This window comes from Leptodactylus fuscus, chromosome 1 (genome assembly GCF_031893055.1).
Source record: "Leptodactylus fuscus isolate aLepFus1 chromosome 1, aLepFus1.hap2, whole genome shotgun sequence".
Classification (NCBI taxonomy): domain Eukaryota; kingdom Metazoa; phylum Chordata; class Amphibia; order Anura; family Leptodactylidae; genus Leptodactylus; species Leptodactylus fuscus.
The window spans coordinates 39,195,870-39,221,398 of NC_134265.1; the positions used below are offsets into that span (position 1 = coordinate 39,195,870).

The following is a 25,529-nucleotide window of genomic DNA, read 5'->3' on the forward strand; positions in this document are numbered from 1 at the left end:
TCACTGTGTACATACATTACATTACTTATCCTGTACTGATCCTGAGTTATATCCTGTATTATACTCCAGAGCTGCGCTCACTATTCTGCTGGTGCAGTCACTGTGTACATACATTACTTATCCTGTACTGATCCTGAGTTACATCCTGTATTATACTCCAGAGCTGCACTCACTATTCTGCTGGTGCAGTCACTGTGTACATACATTACATTACTTATCCTGTACTGATCCTGAGTTACATCCTGTATTATACTCCAGAGTTGCACTCACTATTCTGCTGGTGCAGTCACTGTGTACATACATTACATTACTTATCCTGTACTGATCCTGAGTTACATCCTGTATTATACTCCAGAGCTGCACTCACTATTCTGCTGGTGCAGTCACTGTGTACATACATTACTTATCCTGTACTGATCCTGAGTTATATCCTGTATTATACTCCAGAGCTGCGCTCACTATTCTGCTGGTGCAGTCACTGTGTACATACATTACATTACTTATCCTGTACTGATCCTGAGTTACATCCTGTATTATACACCAGAGCTGCACTCACTATTCTGCTGGTGCAGTCACTGTGTACATACACTACATTACTTATCCTGTACTGATCCTGAGTTACATCCTGTATTATACACCAGAGCTGCACTCACTATTCTGCTGGTACCGTCACTGTGTACATACATTACATTACTTATCCTGTACTGATCCTGAGTTACATCCTGTATTATACACCAGAGCTGCACTCACTATTCTGCTGGTACAGTCACTGTGTACATACATTACATTACTTATCCTGTACTGATCCTGAGTTATATCCTGTATTATACTCCAGAGCTGCGCTCACTATTCTGCTGGTGCAGTCACTGTGTACATACATTACTTATCCTGTACTGATCCTGAGTTACATCCTGTATTATACTCCAGAGCTGCACTCACTATTCTGCTGGTGCAGTCACTGTGTACATACATTACATTACTTATCCTGTACTGATCCTGAGTTACATCCTGTATTATACTCCAGAGTTGCACTCACTATTCTGCTGGTGCAGTCACTGTGTACATACATTACATTACTTATCCTGTACTGATCCTGAGTTACATCCTGTATTATACTCCAGAGCTGCACTTACTATTCTGCTGGTGTAGTCACTGTGTACATACATTACATTACTTATCCTGGTCTGATCCTGAGTTACATCCTGTATTATACTCCAGAGCTGCACTCACTATTCTGCTGGTGCAGTCACTGTGTACAAACATTACATTACTTATCCTGTACTGATCCTGAGTTACATCCTGTATTATACTCCAGAGCTGTGCTCACTATACTGCTGGTGTATTCACTGTGTATGTATATATATATATATATATATATATATATATATCTTATCCTATACCGATCTACCGATCCTGAGTTACATCCTGTAATATATTTCAGAGCTGCACTCACTATACTGCTGGTACAGCCACTGTGTATATATGCATTACATTACTTATCCTGTACTGATCCTGAGTTACATCCCATATTATACCGGCTCTCCATAATGCCGCACCTCCATACATTTCCTCCCTCATCTCTGTCTACCGCCCAACCCGTGTTCTCAGTTCACTCAATGACCTAACACTTACATCCTCTATTATCAGAACCTCCCACGCTCGTATACAAGACTTCTCCCGAGCTGCACCACTTCTCTGGAATGCTCTACCCCGGACAATCAGATTAACTCCCAATTTCTACAGTTTCAAACGCAAACTTAAGACGCATCTTTTCAGATAGGCCTATCACAATTTCTAATGTAAACCCTTAACCCTCCTCTGTCCCCGCTCCCACATTTCCCCACATGATATGATGTCATCTCATGCTAACTTTATAGGTCCAAGCTCCATCCACATGTTAAAGGACACAACTGTTGACGGCTTATAAAGTTTTCTGTTTGTGTAATGACAGTGACCTCTATTACAACATTGTCTGACCCCTGTATAAGCAATGCCGCCCCTGCTACCTCTTGTGTCACCCCCTCTACCTCATAGATTGTAAGCTCTTGCGAGTAGGGCCCTCAGTCCCGTTGGGTGAAATGACTTTCTTTGTAATGTATCTTTATGTCTGTATTTGAACCCTACAAATTGTACAGCGCTGCGGAATATGTTGGCGCTATAGAAATAAAATGTATCATTATTATTATTATTATTATTATTATTATTATTATTATCTGGATTTTCATTTACAACTCTGCAGCTCCAGAAATCTTCCAGCATTGTTTGCTTGTTCAGTGTGTGAAGGTCTTTCTCTGGTTATTTGATTTCTGGTAAGTTGATGTCAGTATGCCCCATATATAGGATTATATACAGTAATATAGTTAATTTCAACAATGAATAAAATCTTATTTTTTTCTTTGCAATAGTATAACTATGCACTAGGTGGCAGTACAGGCAATGTACCGTTCTGCTTTATGTGTGAAATATAACCGTACAAGAGGCTGATTATTAACACTACATCTATAGCGACATTAAAACTATTGTTTTCTGTTGTTTTTGTGTGTGATTCTTCCCAAATCAAAGGTAGACTCCAAAACTCTTGGCGAGGGCAGTCGCACCTGTCTAACAAGCCACCCAGTGACATCTCTGTCACATATAATGACGCCATTTTTATATGTGACACATGGGGCCTCATTTATCAAAGCTGCCTGACAGTGAAACTGGTTTTGTTGTCTATGACAACAAATTACTGAGCAGCGATCATGTTGTTAACAGCTCAGGTACAGCAAGAGCTACGTTGTGATGAGTTGTTATGGGCAACAAGGCCTAGTTTGCCAGATAAGGCCTTATAATATTTCATAGGTGCTATTTCAGATACAAGAAGTTAAATTTACAGCTCTGCCACCAGATTATAGAGATTATATATGTCCCGAACAGGCCAGTAATGGTCTAGTAGTGTCTGAAGGGGGCGCTGGACATTGTATGGCACAATAAGTCCCTTTATGGCCCTATGTACACATTGAAAAATGTGAAAAAAATCATATTTGCCATATTTTGTTTGGCCAGATCTGGAACGCAAGGCGCCTATTGGAAATTTTTGTATTTTTACTTAAGCTCCACCCCTTTGGGGGTCGCGCCACACACCCTTTTTTGACATGGGGACAAACTGTGCTAGTCACGCCACGTTTTATGATGTGACCAGTATATAAAGTGCCCATGTCATGTATAATATGACCAGAGACCTGTCGGGAGCCGCACCCACTCTTCCAGAGGTCGCTCCTTTTTGCGGGAGCCTCGGGGACATTTCACGGTTGACAAGTATGAAACGAACTGATCGCAACGCAAACACTTTAGAAACCATAAAAGCCACAGATGAAACTGAACTCAACAAAGCTGCAATGTGTTTGTAGAAGATGCCGCCACGTCACGTCAATGAGGCCTTTTTATCCACATTTATGAAATATTTTTGTTTATTTAGCGGCCTGCTTCCCCCCCCCCCTTCCTGCCCACCCAGCTTTCCGCCAGACCCATAAAAAGACATTAAAGGACCAATTAGTCGCTTTTTGTCTAGGACGCGAGTCTGGTTATCAGTCTCTCCCTCTCATCCCATATGGAGGTAATGAATTCGATGGCACAAAACAGTTGGAGAGAAGAGAGACATAGAGTGAAGCCCGCCGGGTCCCTCAGGGGCTTTTAGCTGTCCTGCCAGCTGCCTGCCCCGTTACAAAGATGTGACTGGAGAGAGAAAAAAAAAAACAAAAACCGCTGCAGATGAGCACTTCATCCCCAAAAGGCCATCTTCTGTGCCTGGATGATTCATACCCCCTGTCAGGGAGCCTGGCTGCCTGGCACTTTATTTCCGGCCTAGCAACAACTGATTTATGAGCTCATTTATAAAACAATGGGCATGGAAGAGAAAAAGAAAAAAAAAAAGTTGTCCTGCGCCGCTCTTACAGCCGGAATTAAGGCAACGCCACTGAAATAAGATGCCAATAATGGATCTGTCTACACAAAAACATAAGTTGGCAATGATGACGATTAACCCTCAGCTTGCTGATCGCAAGGTTGCTCGGAACGTGCGTTGGCCACTCTACAGGTGTCGTGAACCGAGAGACAGCACCAGATCCTAAAACTGGCACCAGAGTGACGGCACACTATGGGGACTATACACTACTGGTGGGCTAAATGCCAGTCTTTGGTATAGCTGGAGTGATGGGAGCCAAAATTATTATGAGACCTAAGACCTTTGGTGCATCTATGGATGTCCATGTGCCAGAATTTGCAGTCTATGCCAGCTAGGAGCTGGCACGGATTCCAGCCACTATTTATACTTGTTCTTTTTTTTGGCACAGTGACTAACTAAAAAATTGTGCAAATGGTATGGTCATCAAAGTAGATTCCAAATCTGCAATTGATGCTGCCACTCAGGTCTAGTACCTGCACCAATGTCTAGTACCTGCGCCCATGTCTAGTACCTGCACCAATGTCTAGTACCTGCACCCATGTCTAGTACCTGCACCCATGTCTAGTACCTGCACCAATGTCTAGTACCTGCAACCATGTCTAGTACCTGCACCTATGTCTAGTACCTGCACCCATGTCTAGTACCTGCACCAATGTCTAGTACCTGCACCAATGTCTAGTACCTGCACCAATGTCTAGTACCTGCACCCATGTCTAGTAACTGCACCCATGTCTAGTACCTGCACCAATGTCTAGTACCTGCACCCATGTCTAGTACCTGCACCAATGTCTAGTACCTGCACCCATGTCTAGTACCTGCACCAATGTCTAGTACCTGCACCCATGTCTAGTACCTGCACCCATGTCTAGTACCTGCACCAATGTCTAGTACCTGCACCCATGTCTAGTACCTGCACCCATGTCTAGTACTTGTAGCCATTTCTAGTACCTGCACCAATGTCTACTACTTGTAGCCATGTCTATATCCTGTTTCTATAAGTTAATACTAAAATGCACCTTCCAGGACCTTAGACCGTGAGGAAGTTTTCACCAAAGGTCCTGGAGGTTGCAACAACCGCTGCTTATATAACTGGGGAAAGTAATGGGAACATGGTGACCTAATTTTGAGATAGGGGGGATTATGGGCATTATGTGAGAGAAGGGGGTTTAGGGAGCAGGTTACGTGAGAGGCAAAGGAGGGGCAGGGAGACAATTTCACAGACGAGGTAGGGCAGAAGAAGATGGACGCAGGGTTTTGATGAATCTGATGTCATATGGTGGTTCTCGATAATATTTATAGGCAGCATAGAGATCTTCTGTTTGCACAGCAACCCATGCTACAAAAAAAGAGGACGCACTGTGACCATGTGACATATTGAAGAAAGTGTAAGCAGGATAAGGAAAGTGGCAGTGAGTAGATCACTATTACTATTGAGGGGATGGGTTTCAAGCAACATAATAAGTAAAAAAACAAAATCACAAGAGCGTCCCTTTAATTTAAGGAAACACTACAGGCAAAGCTGATACACCTTGTTATGCTTGGTGCAGGGCCGGAGGGGTGGAGCGCGATACATGCTCTTTCTTTGGTATTATTTGAATCTTTATGACATGCACAGCCCCCTGTGGCCCTGCAATAGGCATAACACAATATGTTAAATGATTTCAATTATCTGCATTGAGAATACATGCCGTGTAATTATACACCGGGGGGATACAAATGCTCTGCAGTCAGTTCTCACATTGTAGTACATGCGGCATACTTACCTGAGCCTGCTAAACACATCAGTAGGTGAAATCATGAAGCATTATGTTATGTTCACACTGCATTCAGTGAACGTTAGGCATTATACATTGGCTATACACTGGGCAATACTTCCAAATAAAAACTCCAGTGTATAAACAATTTGCAATGTGAACACAGCCTTAGTTGTGATCTTACATAAGACTTCAGGTATCACCAGGGCCGGCGTCAGCGCACGGCATAGTCGGGCAAGTGCCGGGGCCCACAGAGCCTCTGGGGGCCCCCCGGCACTTGCCTGTCACAATTTCAGCTCATCGGCGTCCGTCCGCCGATGAGCTGAAATACATACGCGATGCAGGAGCTGTGAGATCAGCTCCTGCTTTAAAGCTCCGGCCCCGGCTTGCGTGTGTAGGCGCGATGACGTCATCGCATCACGCCTACACACGCAAGCCGGTCCGGAGCTAAGCAGGAGCTGATCTCACAGCTCCTGCATCGCGTATGTGATTGGAGGGAGAGAGAGAGGAGCGTCGGGGGAACGAGGGAAGGTGAGTGATGTAAGTGTTTGTTTTGTATTACATATTAAGGCGAAACATAATGAAGGGGGCCCATGAAACTGGGGGGCAAATGAAGGGGGGGGAACAGCATGACACTGGGGAAGGGGGTGGGGAGAGAACGGCATGAAACTGGGGACAGAGATGGAGGGGGCCCAATGAAACTGAAGGGGAGGGGGGGAACGGCATGACACTGGGGCAGATGGAGGGGGGGAGAACAGCATGACACTGGGGCAGAGACAGGGGACATTAAACTGTGGGCAGATGAAGGGGGAGAACGTGATGAAACTGGGGACAGAGATGGAGGGGGGACATGAAACTGGGGGCAGAGGAAGGGTGTATATGAAACTGGGGGAGAGATGGAGGGGGGCATATAATTTACAGGTGACTGTAGGAGGATTATACTGTGTGGGAGCACATAATAAATGAATGAGAATGGGTGGAATCAACATAAAAGTGGGTGGAGCTAAATTTGCCGCGGCGCGCAGAGCGCGCCGCACATTTTGCACCTCTTTCTACTCTTTAAAAGATTGGGAGGTATGGCGTTGGTGATGCCACACTCCTGCATGACGTCACTCGCTTCATCTGTAACGCACAGGGGGCCCACTGAGGCTCTGTCACCCAAGGGCCCATAAAAACCTGGAGCCGGCCCTGGGTATCACAATGAACAAATGGCAAAGCTTAGCTCTGCTACATCTGTATACAGTATAGAACACCTACATGTATTATATGTATTAGGAAGTTGTTTTATGAAATGGATCTTTAACCCCATAAACCACACAGAAACCACAATGCCGAACTAAACTGGCACTTATTCCTGACTCCTTGTTTTCAGCTGAAATCAACAGGGAAAATACATCAAAATACTATAGGGGCCAATCCACTAATAATCTGTGCCACTGGTGATTTGTCACTTTTTAACACCACTGTTCTTAAAGTGGGCAAGGGGTGACTATTGGCGGCACCAGATTCACCATCATTTATAGCATTTATGGCAGCAGAAATCTAGGCGTAGTTTGTAGCTGGGGCGCCTAGGCTCCCAGAAGATGTGCCTGATTCAGGATGAACTAAAGGGAGTCTATCCTCCTCCCCAAGCACATTTAACTGACATCACCATATTACAGTGATAAACATCATACCACTTTTATGTATATCATTTATAGATTTGGAGAAAAACAAGTTACCCCAACTCTAGAATTCAGTTGGAGTGAGTAGAAAAACCCTAACAAAAGCGATACGCAAATGGGGAAGATGGTGTAGTGGGGACGGGCCTTCAGCCCTGGTAGCACTGCTCTTGCTGCTCAAGTAGGATGGATGATGTCATAGCACATGGAAGAACAACTCCCATTGCACAGCGTGGTCCAGGCTGGAGACAGTAGGGGTCTGAGTGGCAAGAGCAGTACTACAGGAGCTGAAGACCCGCCCGCAGTGCACAAACTTCTACATAAGCATAAGACTTTAAAGTTGTTTATCACTGTAATGTATTCTGTAACATGTTTATGAATTTGCTTGGGAAAGATGTAGACTTCCTTTAAGAAAATCCTCCATACTTACAGGATGCATGAAGACCAGTGTACAACATGCCGGTCTTGATGAATGCCCCCATATTTACAGCAAGCCCTAGAAACTTCAGAGACAGGTAAATATATTTCTTTTATTCCGTTTGCTTTATTGCAGTAATTACCAAACCGTTGGAGATATAGGTCATGCAACTTTGTATGTTTAAGCTTGTTCAGATTGACATGACCTGATCATTTCACATATTGTAACGTATGTGTATATATATATATATATATATATATATATATATATATATAATGTTACAGTATGTGAAATGATCAGGTCATGTCAATGACTCACATCAATCAAGCTTAGACGTACAAAGTTGCATAACCTATATCTCCAACGGTTTGGTAATTACTGCAATGAAGGAAAACTGAACTGACTATATATATATATATATATATATATATATATATATATATATATATACTGTATATATATATACTGTATATATATATATATATATATATACACACACACACACGCACATTATATCTTACACCTCCCAAAGAGGAAGGTGATATAATCACTGCAATAGAAATATAAAGAAACATTTTATCAAACACCCTACAACTGAGATATGTTTAAATGCACTTTCAGGGGTCTTGTTCTCACCCATGGCAGGACCTCAGCAAGCACTCCCTTATTTCATTTTAATTTCAATGGTTACTGAACAATGTATTGACCCTTGTATTAGGATTGTTGTTGTCTCTCCGGATTAAAGAACTGTAGAATGAATTTTCAACTCTGGATGTTGCTATGCTGGAAAAATGATTCTTTACTGCTGCCTACCCTTGACCATCCATTATTATATGAGTATTCACTTACTACTGGTATACTCTAAAAAAAAATAATGATATTCCCCCTCCTCGATGGTGGAGGGTGTAAATACTGTAATCTATGTATCATACACAGCATATACAGAAGTAGCGGAACTGAGCTTATCATGGCAATATCACAAAGTGGCTGTTATATAGGAGTGTAGATAACACAATCCACACAAGACATGATATTACAAATTTAGTTCTGATCATATAATTTGTTTTATAGAATTTCCTTCTGGTAACAGACCCTTAGGTATTACCCTAAAATCCATATGGTCAACTTCTCAAAAGGAGATATTTTGTTTCCGAATATCTTCTTGTACTCGACTTTAGATACCTGAATGTGCTCTGTAAAATGCTATTAGAACATTCTCAGGTTGGACAAATCTATAGCATAATAAATGATTCAGAAGCATTTATCTTGTAGGGGACAAAAAATAATTCTTGACTAAGCACAAAATGATGTCGCACTACTTAGTAGACGACACCAGAAATAAATCCTACAATTTTAACCCTAGCCAGCGAGCCAGCCTGGCTGCCTTTACTTCTGACAAGACGTGAATGCCAGTCTACTGAAAGGCGAGTGGTATAATTTATTATAGATCAGTATGGAGGCAACATCTAATGAGCCGCCTCTATTACCGCTGCCTCAAGTGCTCTTTAAAGGCCAGGATGCTCCAGGTGAAAGGATGAGTTTCACCATTAAGTCATATAGAAATGTAAAGAAAAACAACATTGAAGGACCAATTATCGAAAATGAGATAAGTGCGGCATGAGCAAGCTATATAAATCTTCAGTGTAATTCATTTCTCCCCGTACTGCATGAGCCAAACCATATAGAACTAGAAGAACCAAGTCGCTCACCATATACATTTCCATGGGGAGAAAACCTCCAATTTCAAGGAGAAAACCTCCAATCACTAAGCAGGAACTGTATCTGCTAATCCAATATAAACCAAATCTGCCATTTTTCTTTCAACTTGGTAAATCCTAAAGTCCACCCTTGAAGAACACATGAACAAGGAACTTGCAGTAAAACCTCTCCAAAAATATCACCTTTTAGAGAAGTTCACCCCTCTAATCTGGACCAAATTTATACGGTAATCTTCTTTGAAAGGTCCGCCTCCATAAATGGCCACCTATATAGCCAGTGTTTGAAGGTTGTCTCAAAGAGGTTTCATGGTGTATAAAGGAGAAGGGTCTCCATAGCAGAAATACACATCTGGAACATGAGAGTGCAGTTCTTGTTTGCTTCCTTCCACCTTTGTCTTTGGGATGATTCCCCATTCATAGTTACATAGTAGATGAGGTTGGATGAGGACATCAGTCCATCAAGCCCAACCTATAACCCTACAATCCCCTCCAGTGTCGATCCAGGGGAAGGCAAAAACCCCATGAGGCTCATGCCAATTGCCCCATTTCAGGGGGGAAAAAAAACCCTTCACAAGTCCAATCTGGCAGTCAGTGGATCAACGTGTCCTTAGAAATCTAGAGTCCATAACCTGAAATATTGTTCTCTTCAAGAAAGGCATCCAGGCCCTCCTTGAACTTGTTTAATGAATCCACCATCACCACTTTCCTTATCCACTAATGCATGGGGTAGAATAAGTAGAGGAATCGGAAAGACTTCAGTTCTGAAAGGAAGAGGGCCAAGACATGCATTGATATCAACACCTTTGCTGATCTTCAAATGCATTCCCATTGCTACTGGTACTAGTAGTTTTTGACATTGCGGGCCTAATATCAAAGGGAGTATCTTTATGTTTTTCTCTACTTTCATAGTATTTTACTTTGTATTGTCATAGTGCTTGATGGGAAGGAAGTCCTACAAGCATCATCAGCTCATAACAAATTAGATGACGTGAGAGCCCACAAAACCATAGATGCTTGGTTAGACCTCTAAATGAGTGGGGGAATATAAAACATAGAGAAGAATGTTCTTCAAATTGGCCCCATCATGAGACTGCCAGCAACCATCCAATATTCTAATTGATGGGCCATACAACTTAGTTTATAGAAGAACAACGTCTCCATAAGATGGTTCTCAGTTACCAGTATTTAGGATTATCAAAAACAAGAGCAAGATTTGAAAAAAGTTAGGGAATGTAATCCACTTTGGGTTAGTATGGCTTAGGGCATAGCAAATAACCATGGGACCCCATGGCAAAATTTGCTATAGGCCTCCAAATCATAATGACCATAAAAGTTCAGAATATGAAAAGATTATAATTACAGATGAGCGAACACTGTTCGGATCAGCCGTTCCGAACAGCACGCTCCCATAGAAATGAATGGAAGCACCTTGCACGTACACTTTGCCGGCGACCGGTCGCCGTGCCAGGTGCTTCCATTCATTTCTTTGGGAGCGTGCTGTTCGGAACAGCTGATCCGAACAGTGTTCGCTCATCTCTAATTATAATACATAGGGATAAAGCATTGTGATGTCACAGAACAAGTATAATGCCCACTGTGATGTCACAGTGTAGGGATAATAAACACAGCGATGTCACAGTATAGGTATAATAAACACAGTGATGTCACAGAACAAGTATAATGCACACTGTGATGTCACAGTACAGGTATAATAAACACAGTATAAGGATAATAAACACAGTGATGTCACAGTATAAGGAAAGTATAAGGATAATAAACAGATGTCACAGTACAGGGATAATAAACACAGTGATGTCACAGAACAGGGATAATACACACAGTGATGTCACAGTACAGGGATAATACACACAGTGATGTCACAGTACAGGGATAATACACACAGTGATGTCACAGTACAGGGATATTAAACAAAGTGATGTCACCTATAAGGGACAATGCACACAGTGATGTCACAGTACAGGGATAATGCACATAGTGATGTCATAGTACCAGGACAATGCACATAGTGATGTCACAGTACCCTCATCTTGTGGTAAAGGGAATAGGGATAACCTTAGTTAGGCCTCTCCATCTCCTAGTGGCCCTTTAGAAGAACAGCTCACTGCGGTATGACTAGATAAGATGTTGCTATTACAATCTCCAGTACAGGAGCCTTCCCTAGATCACTTTATAACAGAAAAAAAAAAAATGCAAGATTAGAAAAATTACGAGAATCTAATTTAAAGCAAATGTGTGTCCCCCCGCGCCCGCGCCGAACTGTGACACCGGCAGTACGGTTCCTGTTAATTTTCACAGTACAGCTGTCAGCGGGTCTGTAAATAGTGCTCCTCTATAGCCAACACTCTCCTTCCACACATCAACTGTTCAATTAACAGAAGAAGGGAATAAAGAGGACTGCAACCTTCTATCAGGGCTTTGATGTTTCCCGGCAATTTATGAAAGTGTACACAAATCTAATTACAAGCCCCACTGCTTCCCATTTACATGAATCTACTCCAGTTCCGAGCTGTTTATATCAAAATAATTGTTCAAAAAAATAATAATAATAAAAAAAAATCTCTCGTCTGATCCAGAAAGCCGGTGCCCCACTCTGCGTCGCGGATCACGAGGGTCTGGAAAGATGGGGATTGACATTCGGAAGAAGGAAAATCCCAAATGCTGTTGTTTTCCTGTAAGATAATGAGGCGGACTCGGATAAACACGCTGCGTCAATAACGTAAGAAAATAAGAAATCAGCGGCTCCGGCAGTGGCTTTGTTCAGGGCTGATAAGACTCAAGGCGACGCGATTATTGCCCATTGTGGTGATTTATTGATTTTGGAGAAGGGGGTTTGCAGCTTTTCATACAACCATGGCTTCTTAGCCCAGTCAAGCTTGCGATCTTACATGCCCGGGACAACAAAGGGTCTTGTCAAGGTTTTGATAACTTGGCGCTCCAGTGGTTACAGTAATAAGACAATGTATAATCTAGCTGCTGTTACTGATTTCTTCTGCCCAGAAACCTTCAATTCTGTCGTTCTTCCAAAATCCTGACTCCACCATGCTCAGATCAGCCTCATTGGGGGCAGGGAGGAGGGATAGCTGCTGTCAGACACATCGGACAATGGCTTAGCTCCTCTGTGAAGTCAAGGCCTGATCAGGGCTGTGGAGTTGGAGTAAGGCCTCGTTCACATCTGCATTGGTATTCCGTCTGGGGGTAGTCCGCATGAGGACCCCCACGAACGGACTACCGAACGCAACTGCAAGTGCTGTGCAGTGAAAGCACACAGACCCCATAGACTATAATGGAGTCCGTGTGCTTGCCGTCAGATCTCACAATCTACTTTCCTGTCCGCATGATTCGTGCGGGTAGTGCATGGCCAGCACATGGACCCCATTATAGTCTATGGCGTCCGTGTGCTTTCACTGCCCCGCACTTGCAGTTGAGTTCGGTAGTCCATTCGGGGGGGGGGGATCCTCATGCAGACTCCCTGAACGGAATACCGAACGCAGATGTGAATGAAGGGTAAGATTTGGCTGGGGTTGGAGTTGGAACAAAGTTACTAACGCTGACCCTGGCATAAAATGCTGCATTATTTTAAATTATACTATATGATTATTAATAGTTTCCAGATAATTAGATGCATAGATTATGGTATATTTATTTTATAGGAAATCTATTACTAGGGTTTTTTTTTAATGAAATATATGGCTACCTGTTCCTTCGAAAGCATCTCACATATTCTCTAATAAATAACTGCTGATCATAAAGTTGCTTGCCTGTGTGGCAATATTTGAAGACATAGTGCGTCCTGGACCCTGCTGCCAATCCAGTTCTTTCCATGTGACATCCATATTGATGTGAAGTCAAGAGTTAACAGCAGCCACTCTTTTCCAGCTGTCCACTATGACGTAACATCTTCAACATCCTCAAGATCTCAAGTTTTATGAACCTAAAACTAGAGTACTGCCTGTACTGATGTGAATAAAGTACTTGGACTGTGATAGAAACTTCCTATATAGCTGCAACCTGAACAAGTTTCTCTGCTTCTGTCACACTCAGCTTCTCCTTCCTTCTCCCCTCATGTTCCTGTGATTGTCTTGTGCGTTTGGCTCCTGACTCTTCTTGAGAAGACTAGTTTACTGCTGATCTCTGGTTCTCCATTTTTGGCTTGTTTTCCTGGTTTACCCCCTCGGATATTGTTGTGACTTCTTGAATTTGACTTCGGCTTGGACTCTGACCTTAACCTGATACTCCACCTTCCCGAGATAGTGTTGAATAATAGGTAGCAGTTCACTTGGCCTAATATGTTCCTAGGACATCTTAAGAAATAGGTATACCTTGTAGTTCCATACATTTCAACCTCCTTACACTGTCTCCAGACACTTAGCTCCTGATTATTCCTCCTCCTCCCTAGACTATGATATGTGTAATCTGATACATGTGCAGATACAGCAACTTTCAGAGTGAAAGTCTGATAAGAGGGGAAAGAAGCATTTTTCTCTGATAAGATAAGATAAGATTACAAAGTTTATTATGTTCCCTTGTATTATTCATTTATGCAACGTTTGCAGCCATTTACGGATTATGTATGCAGAATGGCAGCTGGAAAATGTAGATCTGCTGGTTGTACACTGTTTCTAGAAATATTGTAGGAATGTTTTTAGCCAAAAAACTAAAATATTTCTGGACTCAATGGAAATCTCTCATTGTGTAGAAGTTGTCTGTGGATTTCCGACACCTGTAAAGTGACAGATGAGGAACGCACTCCCAGTAATTTCACACATGCATGCACAGACACACGCCTGTTGGTACCATGGGCAATGAGTGGAGGAGCTGCTGCTGACAATCTGTAGACAGATTCATTTGGAGGAATTCATCCTACACCTGTAGAAGTGACAGAACTTCCCCCTTCAGGACTGAACTCCAGGGTACGGGGAGGATCATTAGCATTCTGCTCATTGCCCATCCCCCGGCTGCTCATGTCTCCAGGTTCAGAAGTAGGAAGGGGGAGCATCGTCCCAGCAGCTGCCAAGCAGCTGGGCCAGTCATTCGCATTGAGCGCTTGATAATGTCTTGTTTTCACAAAATATGTTCTGCTTTTGTTGCGAGCAGCCATGTGTGACTCGGAGGTGCCACAGTCTTCAAGGAGACTCTTTGTACTCCTGATTACTTTCTGTTTTATTGAATATGTTCAGGTTGTTTTCCCAGCCTTGTACAATGACTGCGTACAGAGCGGCTAATGGAGTGCTCTATACATACAGTAATGAGGGCCGGAGTTATCGCCAATGACTGCTACTGAATTTCAATGCCTTGCATACACCTGGCAGGTGAAAGTTTCCTCACATTTTTTTTTCCGTTCATCTACGAAGTTCAGATATCACTGTGTTAAATTTGTAGCTGGGCACCATAAAAAACACTCTTTTGCCTCTGTTGCTGTTTCATTCCACCATCTTGGGACAGGACGCCCTTTGCCAACCAGAATTCCTCCCTTTTACCACCTCCACCAACTCCAACTCTTTGTCAGGGGGCGGGTCTGCCCCAGCTTAGGACCGCCCATCTAACTGGAGAGTCTAATTAACAAATCGTGTATTGAAACTAACAGCACACATTGCTCAGGAATGGTGGGGGCTAGAGAAAAAATCCCCACTACACTGGGATTAGAGGAGCCTATTGGAGGATGAAAAGAGTTAGAGTTGATGGAAGTGGTGAAATGTCCCCTTTAAAACCAATTCTGCAGGCTATGCTTATGGAATCTGTTCGCGCTTGGATACAAAAGGTAGCTGAAATGAGTTTTGTAAATGTAGGAGGTGGAATACAAATCTAAGATTTTTCCCTCTTTACTGTTTTCTTTAAGCTTAACATATCCTGAGATGAGCGGAACAAGATGACCAGCTTTGACAAGACAACATGATTTTGCAACATTTTGGGAGATGCTTATCCTATATGTGTCTGTATGTGGCCACCCAGTGGTTGTGTTGTGAACTGCAAGCTGTCAAGGTTCTGCTAGTATTGTATATAATTTGTATAGTGAGAAACTGGATTCTGACAGCTACAGAAATCCCCCCTCCCCCAACATAATATATCTGTGTTCTTTATGTATATGTGTGAATGTATGTATGTACATCAGTATACGTGTGTGTGTGTGTGTATATATATATATATATATATGTGTGTGTGTACTTCAAGTATATGTGTGTATGTACGTGAGTATATGTTTGTGTGTATGTATATCTGTGTACTTTACGTATATGCGTGTATGTATGTGAGTATATGTGTATATATATATCTGTGTACTTTAAGTATATGTGTGTGTGTATGTATGTACATCAGTATATGTGTGTGTGTATATATATATATATATATATATATATATATATATATATATGTGTACTTTATGTATACGTGTGTATATACGTCAGTATATGTATGAGTAGGAGGGGAGAGTCGGTTGCAAATGTTTCTTGTACAAAAAAACAAGAACTTCTCTGGCAAGGTGGATAAAATAAGTCTCATTAAAGAAAGTTTCCTTTCAATAAACTTGGAAGGAACATATGTTGTGTGAAGTAAAAGCGCAGAGCAGCAATAACACTGACAGCCCTGTAGATAGAGGAGAGCGCGGCACAGACAAGAGCCTGAGACCTGACAGGAATACTGAGGGCCGCGCCTAAAAACTCTTCAGAAAACTTCTAAGGAAGATGTGAAGTACAGCAGAGTGATGCTAAGCTATGGGTCTGCATGGGTCAGGGCCAAGGCTCATCTTCCAACCATGGCTATCAGACCGTTGCAGTACCACAACTCCCAGCATGCGGCAAGTTGTAGTTTTGCAGCAGCTGGAAAGCAACAGGTTGGAAACGATTGGAGAAATACATTTAGCTAGGGATTGTAACATGCATGGAATCCGCCGCCTCCCTCCAGTTATTGAACACCTTATATATAATTCTTTAGTATTAGTTGCCATGGTAACATACCAAACCGCCATATATAGATACGGTAACAGCAGGGCCCAGGCGCTCAGGAAACAGCATGGCGCCAAGTATATCACATACTTATTCAGTAAAATAATACTGCACAACATCACAGACAACACAGCTCTATGGTCCCATTGTATGAATCACGAGCCCCCCATGTGGAGGCGGACTGGGATCCTTTCAGAAAAAAACATGGCAGGTTTGTACGAAATACAGAAAAGACAAAGAGATTGTTGTAAGATGTAGCTGAGCTGAGTCTGTTGTGCTGCAAATGGTGATATCTTCTTATTTTATGTGTAAACCTGCTACATTGGGGTATCTGATCGGGGTATCTGATGTGTTATCCGTGGTGTTACATAGGACTGCAGGTGAACCTATTACATTCTCATACTTCAATGGCCTCCTCAGCGTGTTGTCTGAGGTGTTACATGGGACTGTAGGTCAGTCTATTACATTACCTATACTAAAGGTACATCACAGTTAGGGTTGAGCGATCGGGATCGGAAAAGATCGGATCCCAATCGGCGACTGAGTAAATTTCACGATCGCGATCGGTTTCAATGTACAGTAATGGAGATGTAGCAGAGTTGAGTATACGGTAAAGTAAGGACGAAGCAGAAGAGAAGATAGACAAGTCAATGTACAGTAATGGAGATGTAGCCGAGCTGAGTATATGGTAAAGCAGGGACGAAGCAGAAGAGAAGATAGACAAGTCAATTTACAGTAATGGAGATATAGCAGAGCTGAGTACACAGTAAAGCAGGGACGAAGCAGAAGAGAAGATAGACAAGTCAATGTACAGTAATGGAGATGCAGCAGAGCTGAGTATACAGTAAAGCAGGGACGAAGCAGAAGAGAAGATAGACAAGTCAATGTATAGTAATGGAGATGTAGTAGAGCTGAGTATACGGTAAAGCAGGGACGAAGTGGATGAGTAGATAGACAAGTCAGTGTACAGTAATGGAGATGTAGCAGAGCTGAATAAACGGTAAAGCAGGGATGAAGTGGAAGAGTAGATAGACAAGTCAATGTACAGTAATGGAGATGTAGCAGAGCTGAGTATAATATGGTAAAGCAGGGACGAAGCAGAAGAGAAGATAGACAAGTCAACGTATAGTAATGGAGATGTAGCAGAGCTGAGTATACGGTAAAGCAGGGACGAAGTGGATGAGTAGATAGACAAGTCAGTGTACAGTAATGGAGATGTAGCAGAGCTGAATAAACGGTAAAGCAGGGATGAAGTGGAAGAGTAGATAGACAAGTCAATGTACAATAATGGAGATGCAGCAGAGCTGAGTAAACGGTGAAGCAGGGATGAAGCAGAAGAGAAGATAGACAAGTCAATGCATAGTAATGGAGATGTAGCAGAGCTGAGTATATGGTAAAGCAGGGACGAAGTAGAAAAGTAGATAGACAAATCAATGTACAGGAATGGAGATGTAGCAGAGCTGAGTATACGGTAAAGCAGGGACAAAGCAGAACAGAAGATAGATAAGTCAATGTACAGTTATGGCGATGTAGCAGAGCTGAGTATACAGTAAAGCAGGGACGAAGTAGAAGAGTAGATGGACAAGTCAAACAATCCTGAAATTTCAAGATCTGCTCAACCCTAACCACAGTGTGCTGTGTGTGGTGTTACATAGGACTGCGAATAAACTTATTACAACATCATTGTCATGTGTGTTCTTTGGCATTACATGGGACTGCAGATAAATCTAACACTTTGGTCTTTAGTCTTACATAGGACTACAAGTAGACCTTTTGAGTTATCAGATTTATCACCATGTTATATCTGTTGTGTTACATAGGGCTGCATAGAAAATGACTTTGTTTCTCAGACTCTTACTGTGTGCTTTTACACAGGACTGCAGGAAAACCTATTGCATTATCTGTACTGGAAACATGTTTATGATTCACAAATAATACAGATTTGAAACGACTAACTCAGCTCTGCTACGTTTGCTGTAAACTTGCAATGATGGTTTTAGCGGTGGGTAAGTGTTATAGATAACGCTGGGCGTTGTTGCATTAAGGAGTGTATAATTAACCCTTTCTAATGAGCTGTAGCAGGTCAGATCTCTGGTTAAACATCCTGCACTTCCACTCTTAGCGCTTGTTTTATTACCGTCAGACTATAATTGATGTATATTCTATCATCATGAAGTATATAGTTATGATAATGCCGCTGGCACGAGCTGACTCTGCACACACCACACGCAGCACGGACGCATTGCCAGATTTCATCAACATAAAGTCAGAGTCATCTGCCAGGGCACATTGTTTTTCATGAATGTGGTATTGATCGCTTTATGGTGAATAATTCACTCTTTTGGATGGGACTTTGTCACTTCAGATCTGAGATACTTCAGAGAAGAACTTACAGCACCTGCTATTAGTTACAGTGTATTAGTATAGACAATGCTCAACCCTCAGCTGTGTGAGCAGGACCGGCTCAGGGATGACAGCAAGCAGAGGTCTTAAACATAAAGTATATTGGAAGGTATAGTAAAGTCAAAAGTATATATATCGCCACCTGTAGTGTATATGCTGTAACACTATCATGGGCTATGCACAGCACAGAGTATTTTCAGCACTGTATCCTTATCCTTCCTCTTGGATGTCACCAGATTTTCAAGACAATATTCTATTTCATAGTGAATATTCTGTGTAGCCACCCAGTGGCTGTGTTGTGAACTGCAGCCATTTACATGCTTCTGCTAGCAAGTTGTCATCATATTGCTTTAAAATGAAAAATTGGATTCTTTAAGCAAATTTTAGCAAAGGTAAGGGTGAACACTGTGTATGACCATTAACATACATATTACATTGCACTAGTTATTATACTTTATGCAACTCTATAGCCACCAAACAGATAAGAGGATATAGTACTATGGACGGATAGTGCATAATTCAAGAGGGTACGCTATGGCACCATGGATAGCACATAGTACAAGGAGTGTACAGTGCCATGGAGAGTTCATAATACGAAGAGTATACAGCATCTTGGATAGCACATAACACATAGACGGATACAGAACCATGGATAGATAACTAGCATAGGTTATAATGAATATGTCGGGCCGAGGAGCAGAATGGGGATATGGCAGGTATAATAAAACTAGCATAGAGGGATTGATAAATTTACCCCAGTGAGTTTAGGGCACTATGGACAAGAAATAAGAAGGTGTACACTATGGATAGCGCACAGTATAAGGAGTATACAGTTCATCTATAGTAGGGGTAGGAAACGTACGGCTCTCCAGCTGTTGCAAAACTACAACTCCCAGCATGCATACTTGCTCTGCTGTTCTTAGAACTCCCATGGAAGTGAATGGAGCATGCTGGGAGTTGTAGTTTCACAGCAGCTGGAGAGCCGAAGGTTCCCTACCCCTGATTATAGTGCATAATATATAGAAGATCCAGCACCATGGTTAGCACATAATATACAGAGTATATGGCACCATAGATAGCACATAATGCCACACTATGAACAGCCCATAATATATATTATATAGCATCATAGATAGTATTAGGATTATATAGCACCATAGATAGTGCATAATAAATATAGGATACCAAACCATGGATAGCACATGACACAAGGAGTATACGGCACCATGGATAGCGCATATACATAATAAAAAGAAAGTACAGTAACAGCACATGAATAGTGAATAATACAAAGAGGATACATAAGCAAGGATAGGAATTAATACAAAGAATATACAGAATCATGCACACAAAGAGGATGCAACACGGTACAGCCCCATGGATAGCAGCTAAAGCAGAATGGATATAGCACCATGTATAGTGGAAAATACAAAGAAAGGACAGCACCAACGGCAGAGCAAAATCAAAAGAGGATTCAACACCATGCACAGAGGATACCACTCCATAAAAAATGATGACATTATAGAGAATACAGGATAGAAAGAGAATACAACACCATGAATTGCACTTAATATAAAGAGGATCCAGCACCATGGATAGCGCATAATACAAAGAGGATCCAACACCATGGATGGAGCAAGATACAAAGAGGAAGCTACATAATGGATAGCACACACTGTATCACAAAGGAGAAATTACAGCACCATCAATGGCACACAATACAAAGAGGATGAGGGCCATGAATAGTACATAATAGAAGGAAAACACATAGAGAATACAATATGGATGACTAATATTATAGAGAGAGAAGTACAGTACCACGGATAGAACAAGATGCATGTAGGTTATGGCATCTTGGTTGCTAGGCTGAATAAACCATATACTACAGGGAACAGTATAATCACCGCCATGAATGGCGCTCACCATGGCCAGCTATAGTCAAGCTTTCAGCTTTAAAGGGAATCCTACAGATCACACTGTACAGACTCCACCAGTGAGGTCTATGTATTTCTTGGCAATACCCATTAAGATTAAGAAATGGCTACTCACCGGCATTGTCTGGCTTCCGTGAAGGGCATTAATGGCTGCCTGTGCTTCCGCATGTGATGAATATTTCACAAATGCACATCCTGCAAATGAAAAAGAAATTTTTTTAGATGATGCCGTAATACTGTGCAATAAGCAATGAAACCACCCCACAGACAAGATAACAATCATGGGGGGGGGGGGTGTAATTGAGTGTCTTTGTATATTGTCACCAATTTTTGTGTCAATGATTTTGTCACCAGAGCCCAGCATGTCACCCAAGCCCCATAGATAGATAGGTTAGGATCACCTGAATCCAAGAATGTTCTCCTTTTGTGTTGCTGAGATATCACCTTTGGTTTGAGGTCTTTGGACCTTTATATTAGTTTATCTTCAATACCATTTCTAAACCTTCCATGGACCAGATACAGAACCAGAGTTACCTCTCTGAAGACTATACACAGCCTGTACTCTGAAGACTGCTCATCATGTTGGGCACCACTAAGTCATATATGCCTTTATTATATTTATCTGTCCTCTTGTTCTTCCTGGATGTCCTCTCAGTCCTATAGTTTTATGGTCATCTACATAACTTCCTATATGGCCTTGACCATACACCATCTTGGTCTTGGTCCATCATCATGGGTGGCCCACAGTTCTGTTAACTCAACATCACAGCTATATAGAATGGGGTAGTTTGAGGTTATGACATGGAATAGTAAAAATTAATCAATGGAGGTCCAAAATCCAGGAACGCTCCTCACAATGAAAGGTCACTTTCAAATGAATAAGATGAATTGCAAGCACCAGACAATCATCAATATGAAGGAGTCTATATAGTTTCCCTGTCCTTAAATTGTGCTGTTTGATGGGGGACCCTGAGGCTGGAGTTCCACCCAAAAATTGATGACCTATCCTAAGGATAGACGATCACTATCTGATCATCTAAGAATCTTTTTGACACAAGACAAGACCCATCCAATACTGATTTATGCATTATTCCAACGGAACATTTGGACCATTAATGTATTTCAACGCTCCAGAACTTTATAAATGTTAAGGTGGAGTGCCCCTTTAATGGTCATCTTTGATCCATCCAGATAAAACTAACATTACTCAATGTACGACCTCCATTTTTTTTTTCAGTTTTGAGGGTGAGATCATTATTATTAATATTTATATACTCGTCTCCGTCCAATCTTTATGGCCACTCATTTGCATGCCGTGATTTAGAGAAGACGATATGGATATAGCAATTAAAATGTATCGATCAGCAGACACCATGACCTTTCCAAGAATCAGTAAATATCTGTCTAGGAAACTACATTCCCAGTAATTAAAATGATTAAAAAGAGCCCATGAAAGGTTTATTTAGAGGAAGCTACAGAAGTGATCACTGACGGATCGATGATGCTGTACTGTACCCCATTAAATGGCGGCGTATTATTAGAAGAGGAGTTCTGACTCATGCGGAGTACCTTCATGGAACGTTTCAATAGGCCTGCTAGCTCGCTATAAGCTTGTCACTCCAGACTTTCTCCCATGTTAGTACAAACCAAAACATGGCATAATGCAGAGGCTGCTGTGATCACAGAATTTATTAACTAGTTTTTTCTATGGACAGTTTCTATTGAGGTCAGATATCTGCTGTTTCAACAGCGCAGTAGGGGCCACTAATCCATCAAATGACCCCATAAGACTCCCAACTAGAGATGAGCGAACACTATTCCAAATAGCCGTTTCGAATAGCACTCTCCCATAGAAATGAATGGAAGTGGCCGGCACGCAGACTTTGCCGGGCGGCCGTTTAACCCCCCGCGTGCTACGTCCATTCATTTCTATGGGAGCGTGCTATTCGAAACAGGTGTTTCAAATAGTACGCGCTCATCTCTACTCCCAACTAGAAAGTTAACTCTATAGACAGAGTTCTCGATTGGACTTAGGTGTTCAAGTGCATTAGAACCACTTAGCCATCATATGACCCCAATTGTTTCTCAGGCACCCAGAATTTCCCTGTATTTCCAATTTCTTCGTATTGTAACGTTATTCCCTGTCGTATTACTTTAATTCTCCAATATAAGTGAACCTTGAAGCATAAACACTGCACAGTGCTCTTACTCATGTGGAATACCGTCATAGAGTATTTCCATAGGCCCGCTGGTTCATTATAACCTTGCCACTCCAAAGTCTCTCCAATATTAGTATATATCAAGAGACTGCATGACGCAGAGGCTGCTGTAATCACAGCAATTTATTCAGTTTTTTGACATGACAATATGTCTTTATTATTATTATTATTATTATTATATAATTAAAAGTTTGCACAATTTTATAGATTTCCTCTAATTATCTCAGTGTTGACAGTTTGTGGTTTCCGGTGCATACGACAATGAATGCAGATATTTTTTCTGGTCATGTTTTAGTTATTTTGGCAGGGACACTATAGCGCATGAGAAGATAATACGGCCACGATAAGGAAACCATGGGTGAATTTATCCGTAGTACCAGACCATAGACATTTCCTTTATTCATAGTTGTATCCATTAGAAACTTACAAGATAAAAGACTATCACTGTGTAACCTCTCTGCCTATTTGGGTCTCTGCCCCACCGTCCGCTCGCAAGTTGCGGTACAGGAGGCGAGTTCAGTTTGATTCTTTGCTTGATGTTTTTTGTTGCACTGTGTGAACACTGCTCTATTGTCTGTCCTCTGTGGTTGAAGTCCGATCATACCCATCTCCTGCACCTTGTTTCCTTCTGTTCATCAAATAGTTAATTCTAGCCTTGCCTGTGTGACTGACAGCCTGTCTACCAATCCAGCCTAGGGCGGATCTTGGGCTTCCTATATACAGGCCATTAGCCCACAAAGCCTTGCTGGCTATTGTGACTCTGTCCTTAGACTTTGTCCCTATTTAGGCTAGTTCACACGGGCACAGAGGGGGCAGATTATGGCGCGGAATACACCTCATAATACACCCCCTCACAATGGTGGTCTGTGTAGACCGCTAACGTTCTTATTTCCGCTAACGGAATGTTGGCACTAGCGGAAAAAAGAAGCGAGCTGCTCTTTCTTCAGGCAGATTCCAAAGCTGAATCAGCTGCGGTGTTTGCCTCGCGGCAGCCCCCTCTGATCTAGCCCCATTCATTTGGACCTAATCCAGAGCGGAAAGCCACGACAGGATGCTGTGCACTGCACCGGCTGCCGTGAAAGAATATGCACATGCGGATTTTGCGTGTGAACTAACACTTAAGCTCCTCTTCTGCTGCTATTGTATTGCTGACCTCTGATCTCTGGCTTTACCTTTGACTCCTCTCTTGGATTTTGATTTTGTATTGCATTGCTCGACTGTTACCGGACCTTTGGCTAGCTGACCTCCCTTTGTTGTTGTTTGTCTTGTCTTTGTTCTGTGTTGTCACTTATATAGGAAGGGCCCGTTGACCAGTTGCCACCTATTGCTTAGGATAGGACCAGCAAACAGGAAGGGACAGTGGTGGGAATTCAGCTTAGGGCTCACTGTCTATTGTGCCCCTCTCCCCAGGGTTCAGCAGCAGCTACTGGGAAATTGCTTCTATTGTAATTCCATTACAGACTACTAAGATGGTTAGTAGAGATGAGCGAGTACTATTCGAAACGGTAGTTTCGAATAGCATGCTCCCATAAGAATGAATGGACGCAGCCGGCACGCAGCCGGGGCCGGCGTCCTGCTGCTTAACCCCCTGCACGCCGGCCGCTCCCATTCATTCCTATGGGAGCGCGCTATTTGAAACTACCGTTTCGAATAGTACTTGCACGTCTCTAATGGCTAGAGATAATTGTTAAGACTGCAAAATGACTTACATTACTTAAAATGTTTAACTCTAACTTAACTCTGTCTGCTTCATTATCTTTCTTTAAATCCGTTCTTGCAGCTCACATCAACAGGGAGGAAGTAAAGGACTTCACTAATCTCATATTTCCTGCTCATGGCATGAATATAGAATACGCAGTCTACAAATTATTGAAGCTAATAAACAGAATAGAGCACTCAATTTTCAATTCTAGACTAGAAATTAAAGTGCAAAGTGGATTAATACTTCCTCTCTATTAGTATGTAGTATAGTTGTACATTTGTCAAGCTATCAAAAGTTCAGTGACACAAAACATAACATTAAAGTGACATATTTGCTTGTGGTTGTGCCTGGTCTGGTGGCTCACAGCAACTAAGCCCCATTCAAGTGAATATGACCAAGCTACAATACCAGCCACAGCCACAAGTGAATGTGTATATTGTATAGTGTTGTGCCTAGGGGAAGAGGACAAGGTATAGCCTCTTCATTTAGCTGATCTGGGTATGTCGATATATGAAGTGGGACCCCCAATGATCAATAGTATAATCAATATTATAGCCTTAGAAAACCCTGTGCTGTATGGGTGTGGAATTATGAGAGATATTTAGAAGAAAATACTGAAATGAATTTTCTGGCCGGGATAATGGACAATTATAATTTACATTTTTAGACTAGGGACAGATGTAAAATTGATGCATGGGCAGCAGCGGGGAGAATAGACCTTGTTATATTATTTTAATGCAGCCACTAATGAGGTTGTAGTACCGGAGTCAGCCAGATGCAGAATGTTATATAATGAGACATAACAACTAAACAAATAA

The 25,529-nt window shown here is 42.0% G+C and overlaps 1 protein-coding gene across 15 annotated transcripts in view; it reads right to left on the reverse strand.

Moving 5' to 3' along the window:
- CELF4 (CUGBP Elav-like family member 4) overlaps nt 1-25,529 on the reverse strand; it is a 908,448-nt gene that overhangs the window by 96,202 nt on the left and 786,717 nt on the right. For all 15 annotated transcript variants that reach the window (XR_012715420.1, XM_075269750.1, XM_075269742.1 and 12 more), the window contains exon 5: nt 20,906-20,985. Coding sequence is in view for 14 of the 15 variants with exons in the window: in XM_075269750.1 (XP_075125851.1) it covers nt 20,906-20,985 (80 nt within the window). In the remaining variant the exon portion in view is untranslated. The remainder of the gene's footprint in view (nt 1-20,905; nt 20,986-25,529) is intronic.